This window comes from Sphaeramia orbicularis, chromosome 9 (assembly GCF_902148855.1).
Source record: "Sphaeramia orbicularis chromosome 9, fSphaOr1.1, whole genome shotgun sequence".
NCBI lineage: Eukaryota > Metazoa > Chordata > Actinopteri > Kurtiformes > Apogonidae > Sphaeramia > Sphaeramia orbicularis.
The window spans coordinates 7,772,424-7,790,274 of NC_043965.1; the positions used below are offsets into that span (position 1 = coordinate 7,772,424).

The window sequence follows — 17,851 nt, forward strand, 5'->3', positions numbered from 1 at the left end:
AACAGTGATGAAACAGCAAATTCACTATCTAATGTCCCATTAACCCATAAAGACCCAGTGCTACTTTTGTGGTAGTTCCCAAATGGCTTTTCCTCTCTATTTAAACTTTCTTAAGTGGTTGATCACCATTTATTATAATATTACCCTTTACAGTTTGACTTTTTCACTGTAAATCATGTATTTTCCTATATTTATTTTAGATGTTCATGAAAATTCTGAGTTAATTCAAAAGTTATTATATCAAAATACAGAAAATTGAAGAAAAAGTGACTTTTCAGCAAATCTATCATTAACTAAACATAAAAACAACTGTCCCCAACCACTGTCATTGATCCGAGTCATAAATAAATCCAAACATTATTGAATCAAAATGTTCAAAACAGAAAAAAAGTTAAGAAATTACTTTTATCAGTAAAATATATCATCAACTCAATGTAAAAACAAGCGTCTCCATCCGCTGTCATTTATCATTTATTATTTTGTTCATGTTACTTGTTATTTTGTAAATTTATTATTCTTTTTTTTTTCACTTTATTCATTATTTTGGCTGTTTTTATTCATTTTGTTACTTATTTTATCCTATTTTTACTTTATTTTAGTACACTTTTTCCTTATTTTTCCACATTATTTATGATTTTGTAGTTTTGTTTTGTTTTTTTCATTTTATTTATTAATATACTGGTCCATCCACTGTCATTGATCCAACTCCATGGGTTTTACTGGTGAATCAATGTTGTAGAAGATGACGGTGTTTCCACGGTAACTATGGAGCCTCTGAACGTCCACATGGGTCATATCTGATGACCATGAAAAGATGACAAACTACATTTTACACCAATTATTCACATGTATTGATAGAATTAGTGGATCAACAGGTATTTAACAGTTTATATCAGTAGATGGTTTAGGTTGACGATGAAGGTTAGTGTCTTTATGGGTTAAAGAGGCTTTTGTGAACAGGACAAAGGGGCCCGGATTTGACTAAGGTTTCTTTCCCATGTCACTAGAGCACAAAGAGGCATCTTAAGGAGAGCTTTTCTCAACAAATGTCAGCTACTGATCCCAACAAAGCTGAGCCCAAATTAAGCAAAAGGCAAGCAGTCTACCATGAGTGGAAGATAAACTACTGGGACTGAGGCCGAAGCCCCGGAGATCAGACCACGACATCCAGTTCCCATCATAGTCATCATAGTCCGGGAGCGGCACACAAACACCACGAGGCCGACATTAATTGAATTGGCTAAAGGATTTCCTGGCCTCTTTTCCAAAAGGTGAGGAAAATAAGACAGCGAGTCAACAGGGGAACCTCCCGCCCCAATTCGTTCCATCCTTTCATTAATCCCCCACTCCAAATTCTCTCTCCTTTACTGTAACCCAATTACAGCCTTTTCTTTTCCCCGTGAATCTTGGGCCCAAAGCCATTTGGAGCCACTATCATCTTTTCAGTTGGCAGTGGGAGAAAAACGATACCGGACAAATAGCTGGCAGGCTGCCACCGTCTAATCAGATTACTGTAGACTTCTCCTCTGCAGTGAGAGCAGGATCAACAACAGCTTTTCCAATTGGGCTGTGAAAGGAATGCACTTTAAATGCACGAATCGATCAACATCAACATCACTCAGGAAATGAGGAGCTTATTATATTTCTTAGGCTCTAGTGAAAGATTCATTTGGAGGTTTTCAGCCTTAACTGGGTGAACAGTGATTCCCAGCTCCTCCCTGCTCTGCCAGTACAAATGTTCAGAGTAATGATTCACTACAGTTATGACAGATGGAGTTTTTTGTTCATTCACTTTGACTGTTTTTTGCCCTTCACTCACAAACTTCCTAAAAAGCTCCTATAGTCTGAGATTTCTGCTGTCTGAGGGGTTTAGTTCAGCGGCCACATTGTGCCACGTGGATCGAATGAGATTTTTATGGCTCATTATAGGAAGTAGAACCATGTTTATTTTTTAATCCTCAAAAGATAAAACTAGATTTTGCCAGGTTTAATCTGGAATGGCCCAAAATCACAGCGTATACTTGGCTTCAAAAGGGCTATATGTAGCATTTCCACTTTGAAGAATTGAAAAAATGGAGTAAAATTATCATTAGAGTGTTTAGAATAAAGAGCCCTGAAGTTCTGAAAGTTCTCAAAGATGCCGATGTATTGGACTGAGGCGATATGAACTGGATTTAAATATGCAGGATTTATGTGACCACTAGAGGGAGTAGTGAGTCACTCTGCCAGTGTAACATGGTGAGGAAAATTAACACCAAAGCATCAGAGAGTGACCCGATGGGATGAGAACCATTAAGAAACAACTTTCAGGGTCAAAGAAAGTGAAAAGTGATAAAGCTAAAAACACTGTTGTTGTTTTCTCCACTGGACTCAGCTGTAAATGTAAAGAATGAAGTTTGATGTTGAAATGTCAGTGTTTCTTCGAGACAGATAAGTTTGACAATGAGGCTTACGAAGGTATAAAATTATGGGATGTTCTTATCTTTGCTAAGTTGTCGTTTGTTGATCCATGGTTCAGACTAAACTGTGACAGTTCTGACCTTGTTTATCTTTAGTTCAGCTTTTGACAACACAAACTGTACAGAAAACAGAGGTGATGTGTGGTTTCACTGGTTCTGTTTTCAGTCTAAACACAGAGCGAAGCTAACAGAGCTAAGCTAACAGAGCTATAATGTAAACCATTGGCTGATGCTGCACATGAAGATTATAAAACACAGTGTTATTTTGAGCAACTGTTAAAATAAGTGTCTATGAGTTTTATTTTGAAGAAGAAAACTTGATATCATAATACACGTGTGAAAACAATGAGCTTTAAACTTTATTATAGCGCTAACTCCTTGGTTGTTTTGGTCCAAAGTGTGTTTTGGTACAAGACTTCCCCCTACTGGTGAGAGTTTGGAAGATCAATACTACTTAGAGCGACTTTATAACAACCTCTTTAAGGATATTTCATAAAAACATGCATGTATCATGTTTTTTCTTGAGAAAATAATCATGTGGAAACTTCAATAAATGAAATTTTTGTCAGGTTTATTATAACCCTGATGACGAAGAGCATGCATTTGTAGTTTTCTTGGGTCATTTCAGTATGTAGATGTATCCCATCTAAAGAGTAACTCAGATAAACTCATTTCAGTCCAAGAAGAACTTCTTTGGGTTGTAATTTGAGCTGAACATTCAAGACATTCTCGAATAGCTTATAATTATGGTAAACATTTGTACATTTAGAGCAACTAAGACCTCCCAGATTCATATTTAATATGATTTAATGTCTAATAAAGCCTCATATTCATACAGAGCTGAAATGAAATCAAAAATTACAAGTTCTCATATGAAGAAGTTTTTTTTTTTTTTTGCCACAAATCTTCCTAAATATAGTTTTAGAGATGGAAATCCACAACTTTAGAGTATTGATTTTCTCAAGAAACATTATTTTAAATTACATTAACTTCTTTTACGGAAGAGTGTTAATATTCACTGCAGACACATAAAGACGTTAAACATCCTCTACTACTCCATCATTTACTAAATAGGTGAGACGATATGTTACAAACTTTAGGGTATAAGACAATACCACTAAGTGTTGTATTTCATTGTGAGAGCTGAAGAGGCGTAGATGAGGTGAGAATAAGACCAACCTGGAGCTCAGTGTTGAGTCGAGGCATGGAAGCAGCCCTGCCCTGGTTCTCCAGACCTGATCCAGGGATGGGGATGGTACTACTGGCACTGGTCTCCATCTTCCTCATCTCTACCGACTCCTGAGGAACAAAGTGTGGAAAATTAAGAAAATCACACCAATAAAGAATAATCCGTCATATCTAAAACCTCCTTTAACAACAATTTCAAAAAGTAGTAGCTTGAAAGTGGTTAAAGTCATACTGTAAATGAGAAAAATATTTTGTATCACCCAAAGTTTACGATGGGAGTAAAATTACTCATCTAATTTGCATATTGTGATGTCACAGGATTGCATAACTTTCAGTAAAATTGAACTTTGAACATGTTTACATGGACGTTTTCTTTGTGTTTTTGGTTTTTTGTCATCTTATCCTTAAAAAAAATGAACTTAAACATTAGTAGATAATAAAATGTACTAAGTTTTAGCAGCGTTTTTTTTGTTTTTATCCAAGCAGCTTAATCTGTCCTTATCTATCCAAACTAAAACTAAATAAACTTTACTTACATACTAAACCAGCTCAGGACCACACCTTTTAACTGGATTTTCTTCTTCTCTTTGAACAGAAACATGCCCTGAAACCGCGTTAGGATTGAAGGGGTACATGTTCGCCATCTAGTGGTCGGAGGTGGTAACAAGATTTGGCAACTGTATCTGGAGTTATGGTCCGTTTCAAGCAGTTATGTTACCTGTCGCACTATTGAGACTTTGACTTTTGTGACTTAAAGGGTTAAATATGATGCTACCTATCTTGGATGAAATTGTAAAATAGTATTTGGTTGTTAAATGATTACATAACTTACACAAAAAGGTTCCCATTAGCATTTTGTCCCAATGTAAACACACAGTAAATCGAGTGTTGACTTTTACACATGTACAGTAGCGTCATATGTTGTTAATCTTTCATTTCTGTGTTATATTGAGTACATTATGGGTTTGTTTGTTTGTTTTTTCAATTCATTACTTTTTCAAGTACAGTAATTCCTTTTAATGCATTAATATGCCCATGGTGATGTGTTTATATATTGAATTGTATTGTTAATAGTTTATTGAGATAATTTCACAGTGGAAAATGTAGGGTTACCTTTGTGTTCCGTCCAACTGCGATGTGTTACTATGTTTTTTTATTAATTACATCAGTGGTGTTTTACACATTTATACAGTACCTGAACCACGGCGGTGTCTGGTGTGTCCTCTGACGGGCCTCTAGACATGGTTCGTTTGGTCTTTGCTGATTTTCCTTCCTTTGTCTTCTCCGTCACCCAAGAGGCAGATGGTTTGATGTTGTGCTCAGTACCTGGTCTGTGTGTTATACAGTAACAGTCACCACAGTGAAAACATGTGACACAGTCAAAGTCAGATGACTCCACCCTCCTGGACCTTCAGTGGAGAAACTGACAGTTGATAATGTTAATTACTAATGGGATCATATACAAGTATAAAGTACTGTGGCTCTTTTCACACATGAATCTTAAGTCAGCTGACAGGAACTGAATGTACCAGTTGAGGATATAATGAGATCTGATCAGATTTAATTCAGCAGAGGTTGTAGCTGCAGAACTACAACGTTTTAGCAGCATGAAAATAAATGTGTCCTGGGTAACACCAATGTACTGACTACTCAAATTACTGTAACTCCTCCTAAGATGAATCAAAAGTTGAGTTTGAGTAAGCTTAGATCCAATCCGTTTTCACAAATAAGTTGAGATTTCATGTTCAGACAACATCATAACGCAACATGTCAGGTTTGTATGCCTTAAAGGTAGGGTAGGAGATCCTGGAAAAATGGTTCGAGCAAGCTACATTTTGAAAATACACAATTCAAAAGTCCAAATTCCTTTCTTCAGACTTCCCCCTGAAGCCTCCATTGTATTGATTGTACTCATGGGGGGGGGGGGGGGGGGGGGGACAAATGGCAGTTGAATTTGATAGATATATCACCATTCAATCATTTCGATGGGCCGGTTAAAATGATTGGATGGTGTTTTTTCAGTCCTGTCCATTCCACAGGTGACTACATTTTTTTTTATTTTTGTGTTAGAGCATTTAATTAATTGGTTACAATTGGGGTGTGAAGGGAATTTTAAGCAATATAGTAAAAAACGCTCCAGGAAAACATCTCCTACCCTACCTTTAACATGCCACATACAGAACTTGACATGTGTATGTGTCCAGATGAAAACTCTGTTACTGGCACAAATAGAGCTCTGAGAAAATCTTTATACGTAAAATTCATATGATGAGAAAGTCTGTTAGTAATGAGATATTTATGTAATTACAAAGAAACAGAAATGGATCCCCACGTTTCAGGAAAAGCATTTTTAAAACTGTAGAATCTGGTAAGTTCTGTAAATACACTGTTGCACATAAAAGTTGGAATTATGTTGTTTTCAGACAGTTTCTTCTTTTTATTCCAATTTCTGCTAATCAGCAATCAGCTTTAATCAGGTGTAATGATCACATACTGAATCCCAGTTACACTTTATGTATCAAAAATAAATTTCATGGTCACAATCATTTCATGAGGCAAAAATATTTCATTCCAGTTTTATGAGCAAAAGTGTAAGTATCTGTCACTTGTTTCCAGTGATCACTTTCACTGCATCAAAACCATGTCCATCTTAATAAATAAAATGAACACCCCCCCCCCCCCCCCCCCCGAAAAGTAACAAATAGGCAAAAAAGTTACTACAATAAAGCAAAAAATAGGATAAAATAAGCAACAAAATGAAGAAAAAGAGCCAAAGTAATGAATAAAATGAACAAATTGGAATAATAAATCAAAAAAATAACAAGTAACATGACAAAATAATAGGTGATAAGTGACAGTGGATGGAGACACTTGTTTTTACATTCAGTTACTGATATTTTTGCTCAAAAAAGTAACTTACTTAACTCTAGTTTTCTGTGTTTCAATATAATAACCTTTGAATTTAATATCAGCTTCTATGAACATCTACATGATCACTGAATTAAATATAGGAAAATATATGATCTACACTGAAAAATGCAAAATAGAGAGGATAATATTATAATAAGTGGTGGTAAATCACTTAAGAATGGTTAAATAGAGAGAAAAAATCATTTCGGAACTGCCACAAAAGTAGCACTGGGTCTTGATGGGTTAAAACAGAGAAGTGCCACTTGCTTTCCACCCACAGACCCCACTGCCGCTGACAGTCTGGAACCTTGTGGCTGAAATGCTGGACTTACAGCGTGCCTCCGTTGTTGAGGGAGTTGGAGCTCGGTCTGTTCTGTTGCTGAGACTTGGCGTGGGATTTGGGCTGGGGCTGAAGCATGCTGGGAGGATCCACACTGTTTATCACAGGCAGGTCTTTCTCCTGCATGTGAGTCAGAGGCAGCAATGGCTTAAATAGAGCTCCGACCTTGCACTGTGGAGGAGAGACGGATGGCACCATGCTGAAGACATTCAAAGGCAGCAGGCAGAATATTGTTGGACCCAGGTCTGACAGCGGGGGCTCGGTGCCACCCAGGTGTGGGAACCTGGGCCAGAATATTCATTATCTCGCAGTCATGCTTGTGTGAGTGTGCATGAAATATGTCCGTGTTGATCTGTGTGTGAAGTGTTTACATGTGCATGCACCTGTAGATATGCAAGGCTGCAATAAGCACCGAGCATCTTCAGCCAAATGCACATTAATCTGAGACTGTGCTGGAAATACAAACCAATTTAGCAGGTAACCAATCACTGGATGCTTTTACTCTTCAAGGTTTGATAAACTGTGAAAGCAGTTGAAAGGCCATTGGATTCAGAAGCATGTGTGTGTGTGCATGCAGGCATATCTAAGTGCATCTCAAAAAATATATGATTAATATGAAAAAGCTAAAAATATAAACAGTTTAGTTGTCTTGTACTAAGTTAATGCAGAACATGTGCTTTAGTTTACACTGTGAACACATTCAACAACTCCTAGAACGCCCAAAAAGCAAATGTGACATAGTTTTTTCCTCAATTATACTAGAATAAGACAAGTATAAGGTGTGTTTCAAGGTTTTCTACACTAAACTTTATTAAGTTTCCTGATCTAACTGTCCAAAAAAAAAAAAAAAAAGAATTACAGACACATTCCATCAACAGAGAAATTCACAGTAAGTTATTTAGAAAAAAAAAAAAGGAAATCTGACTGGAAGAACAAGGTGTGGCAGAGAGATGTGGACGACAGAGGTTTGGGAAAATCATGAGGAAGAGCCTGAAAAAAAGGCCTTTTGACCTGTAGTGACACCATCTGCTGCCCATTTTACATGTGGACAACCTCTGCAGGCCATTATCTTTATTAGCAGTGGGCAAGTTTCTATTGGACAGGTCCTACTATATAGGGACCTACAGTTTTCTAGGCTCCTGTTTGACTTCCTGATGAAGGCTTGAAGCTGAAACGCGTAGAAGTGTTTTTTTTAAGGTCTAGATATTGCCATGCCATGGAACTAAAGGCATTTTAATGTTTAAAGAGAGTTCCTTGGAGTTTTCTTCCAGTTTGTCATCTACAATATTATTAAATATTTATGTAATCAGAATTAATTGTGAATGACAATGCTTTTTTTCCATCAAGTGTATTTAATTATTTAATGCCTCTGGACATCGAATTTCATGCTTTTTAATGCAATTTAAGGCCTTAATTTTCACAAAATCTATTTAATGACTTTGAATGCTTTTTAATGACCTGCAGAAACCCTGATATGTCCTGATTTGGACTGAGAGGGGAAGCTGCAGAAGGAAAGTGTGTATTTCCTGCAGTTTTAAACTCTAAATGTGACGCTTTGAACATCTCAGCTTAACTAGTTTAAATAAAGGGAACTCCCAACTCCAACATGCACTATATATACAACTATATTATGTAACGGAAAGTAAGTTTTATTGTTGTATTAATCCATGATCTGCTAACTGATCACTACTGTCTACACATCAGTAAGCGGATCAAGAATCAAACTACCCATTACAACTATATATATTATCAATACACTAACCAGGTTCTGAATAGTTCCTCCTCCAACCACTTCTGCTGAAACTTGCATTTTCCCATTTTCCCCACATTTGCTTATATTCCCTCTGCTCTTTCGCCACGGCATGAGCACGCTCACAGAACGTTGCATTCCAAGCATCCGGTGTTGTGACTTTTTGTATTAGCCATAAACAACAGCCAATTAAAGGGTTCTGCTTGTCAATCATCACACTATACTTCCGATCAATATTATTAAATGTTAATATAATCAAAATTAATTGTGAATGACAATGCTTTTTTTTTTCTCCATCAAGTGTATTTAATTATTTAATGCCTCTGGACATCGAATTTCATGCTTTTTAATGCCATTTCAGGCCTTAATTTCCACAAAATCTATTTAATGACTTTGAATGCTTTTTAATGACTTGCAGAAACCCTGGTATGTCTTGATTTGGACTGAGAGGGGAAGCTGCAGAAGGAAAGTATGTATTTCCTGCAGTTTTAAACTCTAAATATGATGCTTTGAACATCTCAGCTTAACTAGTTTAAATAAAGGGAACTCCAACATGCACTATATAGACAACTATACTATGTAACGGAAAGTAAGTTTTATTGTTGTATTAATCCATGACCTGCTTACTGATTATTACTGTTAACACATCAGTAAGCAGGTCAAGAATGAAACTATCCATTACAATTATATATATTATCCATACACTAAATATCTGCATGACATCAGTGTGTAATACTGTCTTGATTTTGCTTTGTTAAATGCAGGTAAATCTACCCTGTATTTTTCTCCTTTATCTCCTTTACAAGCACATCTAAATGCTGCACAAACCCCTGCAGTGTGTGTCTACCCCTGGAATCACTGAACTGAAGCGTGTGCTGCATTAACTTGGTAAAAAGGCAATTGATTCAATTTGTAGCTTTTTCGCATCTTCTTACTTTTTGAGATGCACTTGGAATAACAGTGTGCATCAGTGTGTGCAGGCAGAGTGTCTGTGGGTCCATGCATAACCGGTTTGCATTGCTCCATCCATGTGTGTGCATGTATATGTGTGTGTGTGCATCCAGTGCATGTTTGTGAGTCTGTGTGTGTGTGTGTGTGTGTGTGTGTGTTGTGTGCAGACAGCTGTGGTGTGATGTGCTACCTGGGAGCCCGATGCACTCTGCTGCTGTTGCTGCTGCAGCTGAATCCTCCTGAGCCGGTTCTGCTTGTAGTAGTCAAAGATCATGAGCGCCGCATAAACCTTCCCTACTGTCAGTTCATTGGCTGAGGAGATGAATAGAGAGGAGAGGAGACGATGAGGAAGAGGGGGGAAAAAAAAGAGAGAGGAGGGCAGATTCTGCTGACTCACTGCTCCACACACAATTCATCTCTATTTGCCAGCTTGTCTCGTTAATGGTTTAGTTTAAAGAAAAGAACCTTCTTACAGTGAGCAATGGGATTAATTCACAATAAGTAATTAAAATAGATTAAACAAAACACGTATTACAGCAAACCAGGATGGAAAGGTTCTATATACAGTCAGCAGGTGGTGCATAGGTTTTTCCAAAAGGTGGCAGTAAAAGCAAGGCTCACAGCAACACCTCATATGGATACACACACACACACACACACACACACACACACACATATACTGGTATTTTGTCTGGGTTCAGTTAACCCAGAAACACACAGAAATAATCTGGAATTCCAAATTCCAATCTTAGTTGTTATTGGAGGACATAAAAAGACTTGTGTGAAATTTTTCCACATCTTTTATTGTTATATAGAAAATCATGGTTAATGAAGTTACCATATTTGGTTCCGTATCCATAAGTAAATATAAAAAGTACAAGAAAAACACATGTAAGGTAAAAGGAGCATGCATTTTAGAACATTAGAACATCACTTTTAGAGCCTTCCAACAACATGAGTGCTGATACAAACACCTGTCAACATTACTGGTGGGTGATATGGCATAAAATTTATATCATTTTTTCCCCTCTTATTCTGATAATGGTGTTTTATCATGGTATTAAATTATGACAGGGAGCAGTCTTCTAAAAACATGATTATAGCTCTTTTAGCTCTATTCTTAAAAAGAGAGGGTATATCTTAGTGGAGAATCTTTGCTTGTTGTGTAGAAAACAATGTATTTATTGGGTTAAGATGAGAAAATAAACTGGACTTCCATACTTTTAGAGGAGTAACCTGCCCTTTTCTAGCTGTGACTTTACCTTACTTTACCTTAGGTGGTGAAATAAATTGCTGGTATTACCTCCTCTGGCTGACACAGCGCAAAGGCAAATCTTGCAAAAAACAGTGTTTTGTGCTGGATCAGGTACCTTGTAACTGAAGCAGTTCCAAATACCAGAGGAAGTAGTCCAGTTTCCTTTTTTTGGCATCAGCTGTTCTTCCCTTGCCATTCCATCTGGCTCAGAAGCTTTGTTCATTTTTGGATTGAGTGATGCTCGTTTCCTTAAATGGGTCATATTTTGCTAAACCCACTTTTATTAGTCTTTGGTTCAATTATTTGTGTATTTGGACCCTAATAGTTCAAAAGTTTGAATTTGAACCCTCCAGGTGCTGCAAAGCTATTTTTCTATTCATTTTGGCAAAAATAGAGTGGATTTCTATAACCCGTTTTAATTCCTGCTTAATTTGTTACTTTTTATAACTAGTTATATCACAACATTTGCACATATAAGGTCAAGACTTCCGACGAACATTTCTCCGAGTATGACATCATTGTTTGTTAGCAGCTGCGGTTGCAGTAAAAACTGAAAATATGTCCAAATTTTGAGCCGATTACCTAAAATGTTCAGTTGTTGGTTGTATAAACGAACACAAGTGGCTGAATGGGACAGAGCAGCACAGCCAACAACCTGGAGGGGGTGGGGTCATTTACATTTAAAGGGCCAGCGCTCAAAATGGTCTTTCTGGTGTCATTACTCAAAAATATTGTTGAAGATGGACCTGTGGAGTTGAATTAATGAAGAATTCAGACCCAAGCAGAGCATTTACAGTTTATATAGACCACAGGGAAATGTTGAAAATGCCTAATTCCATTTATAAAAGCAAAATGTCACTCTGATGCTAAGCTAACAACACTTTTGACACATGCGTGTCTGTCACCAGCTTCTCTGAAACATGTCATTTACACATCAGCCACCTTTTGTCTTAAAGTATGCATGTGTTAAATTCATGAAAGGGTGCAGAAGTAAACCGCTAATACATCAGGAAGGATAATTCTCCATTATGTGTGAACTGGATCTAATATTTGTGCAGGTAACCCACTGCGCGTTTATCATAGTAATTATGGTATTGCAAAATCCATATCGTGGCAGCATATGACACTGGTGACAATGTCAAAACCGGTATACCGCCCACTACTAGTCCACATCCACATGATCCCTTTGAACATTATTCCTTACATTAGTGCCATTATTTCACGGTACCTAACAAAGCAGGTACACTCACTGTTCATGCAGAGGTGGACCTTACAGACCCTGTAGACCACATTGGACCTGAGATTGTTGACTCACTGGAACTGTTACTGTCACTGTCTTGTAGTGTATGCAAAAATGACCAAAAATAGTCACTTGCATGATAGAGGGTCAACACACACACACACAGTGGTGGTGCTTTGCAGGTTTCTGAAAGTGGTTTTGGTTTATAGACACAACCATCTGAACTGAAACTGAGGCGAGAAACTTGGCAACCGCTGGCCTGAGACACTTGTACTGTTTATACCTTCACTGAACAACAACAAACCATTCACATGCATTATATATATGACACCATCTCTACAGGGAAATGTCACTATTCTCCACTAAAACTGTGTATGTTCAATTTTTCCACATGACCTGTTATTATCTGCAGTCACATGGACAATATTTGTTGAACCAGAGTGAAATCATTCTAATCAGATTCCATCTTAACTGTTTATATGGACGCTGAATGAAGTGATCTGTTAAGTTACAAAGCATTTCATCAAGATACGACTTTTTTGACATGTATTAAGTTGTTCTACCCACTGTGAAGAGTTAATCTAGCAAAAATAAAACAGAAGGTGATGTTTGTTTAGAACATTTTCACCTTTTTTTTTTTTCCAACACATCAGGTCTCCAACAAAAAAGGAGCATCAGCGACAGATAGATTTCGCTTTCTATTCCCCCGGGAAGCTCATTGTGTCACCTGACATTCCCATCACAGGAGTAAACAAATGAACAGATTTATTCTAACCAGACAAACAATCACATTAAGTGTTTTCCTTGTTGGCCCAGAGGGTTGGACAATCAGCTTATTACCAAAGAGGTCATCAGTTCAGTTCACCAGACTGGGGCATTTTTGTAAATAAGTCGGGATTTCAAGTTCAGACAACATCAAAAGGCAACATGTCAGGTTTGTATGCCTTAATATGTCACATAGAGAACTTGACATATGTATGTGTCCAGATGAAAACTCTCTTAGTGAAACAAATAGAGCTCAGACTTGAAATTCATGTGTTAAGAAAGTCTGTCAGTAATGAGATACTTATGTGGTCACTGAGAAACAGGAACGGATCCACTCATTTTGGGAAAAGCAGTTGAAACAGTAGAACCTGGCAAGTTCAGTAAATACACTATCGCCCATAGGTTCTTTATTATTCTATTGATTCTAAACGGTTTTCACCACTCCACTCCACTCCACTTCGACTCTTTTATTGGCATTTTTTTAGGGGTCTGTTCTGTTATTATGTTTATTAGTGGAAAATTAGACTCTATGTAAATGCAGTTAATGTTGTAGTAACCCTAACGGAGATGAAATAATTAAGGTTAACTGGCTTTATTACTCCTGTAGGGAAATTCAGTCTCTGCATTTTACATTCATAATACACACACAGTACCTAGCATTAGCATGAGAAACTGACTCAGAACCGAACCCAGGAGCCTCTACCGGTGTTAACCACTATGCCACTGCACCACCAGAGTGTTGTCACAGTTGTAGATTAAATTAAAATAGCAACTATTTTAATAATGGATAAAAAGGTGAGAGTTATTTCAACAATATTCTCTGATTTCAGCCTCTTAGATTTGGATATTTTCTTCAGTGGCAGTAAAGTGAACATATTTGGGTTGTGGACAATGGTAAAAAATCATTAGTTGCAGCCCTGTCCCCAAACAAGGATGTCAAACATGTGGCCCAGGGGCCAAAACCAGCCCGCCAAAGGTTCAAATCCGGCCCATAGGAGTGTAAAAATTACACAGATGTTAACAGTCAAGGGTGTTGAACTCATTTTAGTTCGGGTTCCACATTCAACCCAATGTGATCTCAAGTAAAATAGCATATTGTTCTACAAATAATGACTCCAAATGTTCTTCTTGGTTTAATGTGAAAAAAATGTATTGTATTATGCCAACACATAATGACAACTCCAAATTTTTCTCTTTGTTTTAGAGCAAAAAATAACATAAAATTATGATAATATTTCCATTAACAAACAATCATTTAGCCATAAAATGTAAATATCCTGAACAAATATGAACAACTTGAAATGTTTTGTACTTTTATGGATCCGATCCATAATGCTCATGTAGAAATGATAAGTTGAGGCAGAATATTGTTAAAACTGCACTTATTTTTCTTGTCATAATAACCTATAAATAAATTCAGTTCAGGTTATTCACATGTTTTTTTCTTTGAATAGTTTGAAAATGCAAATATTTTCACCAGTCAACATTATTTTTGGCACTGAAACATTGAGGTTGTTTGGGACTGAAGCAATGCTTACCAAGATAATTTTCACTTGTTCCATAGGCAGATTTTTTTTTGCTCAATTCAAGATTTTTTTGCTTAATTCAATCAATTCAAAATCTTGAATTAAGCAAAAAAATCTGCCAACGGAACAAGTGAAAATTATCTTGTAAGATTTCTTGAAATAAGATTTTCAAGATCTATCATCTAAAAATAACTTCTTACTGTACATCTCACTGAAAAGTTACTCTTTAGGTGATTGTCTTATTTTAAGTGTGATGAGATATTTTGACAAGAAATGAGAAAAATACACTTGGTAAGATTTAGATTTTTTTCCAGTGTTAAGATCAAATTGGGCTGAATGTGGAACCTGAAAGAAAATGAGTCTGACACCCCAGCCCTAATGTGTTTAAGTCCGTTACATAGAAACAAAAATGAATGATATGTGGTAATTTAAGTATTTTGGGAATGAACTGTGAACATGGATGTAGTGAAAGGGAGCGATAAAGAACATAAGAAGAGTGTCACACAGCTTGGATACAAAATACAGAGTGAAAGGACAATGAAATGCTCACGTTTATGTGGCGTCACCAGCAGATCCATGGTCTTTTGCGACAGGTTGGGCCACACTGTGGACAACTCCTTCTTTAACTCAGCGTCAGACAACCGCTGGGCTACCATACCTGTAAAAACCACAGAGGCAGAAACAGGCTGTAAATGTCTTTTTCTAAAAATGTAAATGCTACTTACAGTGTGAATTACCATACTGTCATCTAACGTAAAAACAGACAGGGAACGACAGAGAGAAGTGGTAAATTCCAGTTTTACAACACAAAGAAAACAGAGCAGTAAATGAGTCGTTCAGGAGATGAGGTGCATAAAGAAATCCTCATTAAAAGTGCAGATTGAAGCAGTGAAGCCAGGAGGATCAAGCAGACAAGCCCAGCGCAGCACAAAGGCTTCTAATGAGTCCAAATGGGAGGCAGATTTACTCAGTTCCAGCTCCGAGAACAAAAAATAGCATCTGGCTCTTGAAAACATCTGCCACTCGGGTAGAAAGTGAAGTTGGATGCTAAAAGTGGCCTTGTGATAACAGCGAGGTGAGTTTTCCAACACATTTTTACTCTGGTATTTACTTTTTCCTGCTATTGTGCAAATGGCCTTTATTTGTGTATGTGCTGATTCTTACACTGATTTTTCTTATTGGACTGTATGTCTGTAGGTATTTTCTCTGCTGCCAGCAGGTTTTAATATAAGGGGTTTATTAGTTAGTTAGTTTAGTTTTATTTCGAGCACATAGATAACACATCAGATAACAAAGAATCATATAACAGTCAAACAAAATTTTTCAGCGCTTGCAAAGGAGAGGGAAGAAGTTCAATTTATAGACTCCACCCCCTTTTTACAAACTAATAATTAAATTAATTTTGCTTCCTTTGCTTTGTTAACACCCCTTTTTTTTTTTTATATATATATTTTAACAATAACACAAAGCATCCATACGAACCATTCACATACACTTTTTTTAGTTACCTCACACACAATCAGATTTGCATAATCAGTCATTTTTAATATAAACTATAATATTTATTTGCACTTTAATTATTTACTACAAATACAATCATTAATAAATGTGATAATATCTTCTTCTCATGATAGTATGTATTAATCAATCAATCAATCAATTAATTAATTAATTACAACAATATCTTATTTTATGCATTCTTCTATATTATCACTAGATATTCACTTATTCAGATAATATTCTATTTTGTTATTATACTGGATTTATACATTCTTTTAAATGCACAAATAAAAAAATCCACAAATAAATAAATAAATAAATAAATAAATAAATGAATGAATGAATGAATGAATGAATGAATGAATGAATGAATGTACAAATTGAAGAAGACATGTTAAAGTTTTAATCCAGATTATTCCACAGATGTACCCCTCTAAAAGAGATACGCTGGCTTTTTATGTTTGTTCTACATTTAATTTTCTTGAAGATTTCAGTTCCCCTTAAATTATAATTACTTTGCCTGGGCTCAAACATCTCCTGTGGGCAGTAGGGGAGCATATGGTCATGGGCCTTATACATTATGATAAGAGTATTAAGTATAATTAGACAGATGTTTTAATCCCTAAACCACAGATGAACCCATCTTTATTTCTGGGGAACTCTACCTCTCTAAGATGCTGTTTTTATGCCCAGTCACATTGCTGACCTGAACATAGTTGAGAATTGTTAGATTTTTACTGATAAAACACAGATTTTTATGTATTTGTTGGTTTTTTAGATATTATCGCCAGTATTCATGTGTCCGTCCGTCCGTCCGTCCGTCCGTCCGTCCGTCCGTCCGTCTATCTATCATCCCTTTAATATTTCTCCAGACAAAACACACCACACTTTATTCCAGGGTATCTGCAAATTTGACGAATCCAAATTTATGACTTTTAAAAATGTTTTTCAAGGCAAATTCGATCAAAACAGATCTCATAGTTTCTGTGTTGAACCAGTCTTCACCATGTTTCAATCCACTAATGTTCCATTTCCATTTGTCCATGACTAATGTTAGTTTTTTTTAACACTTTCTTTGTAATGATTCTTTTTTAAGAACATGTAGCTGATATGGACATACAGAAGGAAGACACACACAAAAAATAAGAAATACAAATCTCAAAAGGAAAAGAACATAGTGGATTACCATGTCTCTACAGTTTGCTCCAGTGTTGTTATCAATAAGATCGTCCTTATCCTGTCATTGCATAAACAGACCATTTCTCCCACTTTTCTCAGCATTGTTCTTCTTGAGTCCTTATCTCATGGGTCAACATTTCCATTACAAACATCTCACTCACAATTTTTTGCCAGTCATGCTGTGTTGGCAGATCTGCTTTGTACCATTTTCTTGTGACTGTTTTCTGGCAGGCTGCTAACAAAATTTTCGGCAAATAGTCTGTGGAATTTTTAAGACCTTCAAGTGTCAGATTTAAGGATTAATTATCAGTGTATGAGTCATTAAAGCCTTAATTTAAGACTTTTTAATGATGTATAGACACTCTGTATTCACATTATACATGTTTCACTCCAGCACAAAGTCATAATTTTCTCCCGTTTGTTTAATTTTTTAAAAAATTTTATTTAGTGCTCGAAAAAATATTGTGACAGGGGTAACAAAGACAAATAAACAAACAAAAGAGAATTCAAAAGACATAGACATTAAGCAAAACAAAGACAGGTGCAAACAAAGGGCTATTTACAAGTGCATTTGTGTGTGTGTGTGTATATATATATATATATATATGTGTGTGTGTGTGTGTGTGGTTATTTATGATTTTTTTTGTTTTGTTTTGTGCAGGTTTTGCATATCCAGGTGGAAACAGAAGAAAGAATGAAAGAACAAAATTGTCAGTCTAATAAGTAAAAGGGTTAAAGGATATGGATATACAGAAGCGAGAAATCAGAAAAGGGTTTTAAATAATAGT

At 36.3% G+C, this 17,851-nt stretch overlaps 1 protein-coding gene across 1 annotated transcript in view; it reads right to left on the reverse strand.

The window, feature by feature from the left end:
• cacna1ba (calcium channel, voltage-dependent, N type, alpha 1B subunit, a) overlaps positions 1–17,851 on the reverse strand; it is a 243,832-nt gene that overhangs the window by 10,986 nt on the left and 214,995 nt on the right. Inside the window, exons 42-46 of the mRNA XM_030143711.1 lie at positions 14,935–15,042; positions 9,789–9,910; positions 6,890–7,068; positions 4,843–4,978; positions 3,639–3,758 (exon numbers count right to left, since the gene is read on the reverse strand). Of these exons, the coding sequence (XP_029999571.1) occupies positions 3,639–3,758; positions 4,843–4,978; positions 6,890–7,068; positions 9,789–9,910; positions 14,935–15,042 (665 nt within the window). The remainder of the gene's footprint in view (positions 1–3,638; positions 3,759–4,842; positions 4,979–6,889; positions 7,069–9,788; positions 9,911–14,934; positions 15,043–17,851) is intronic.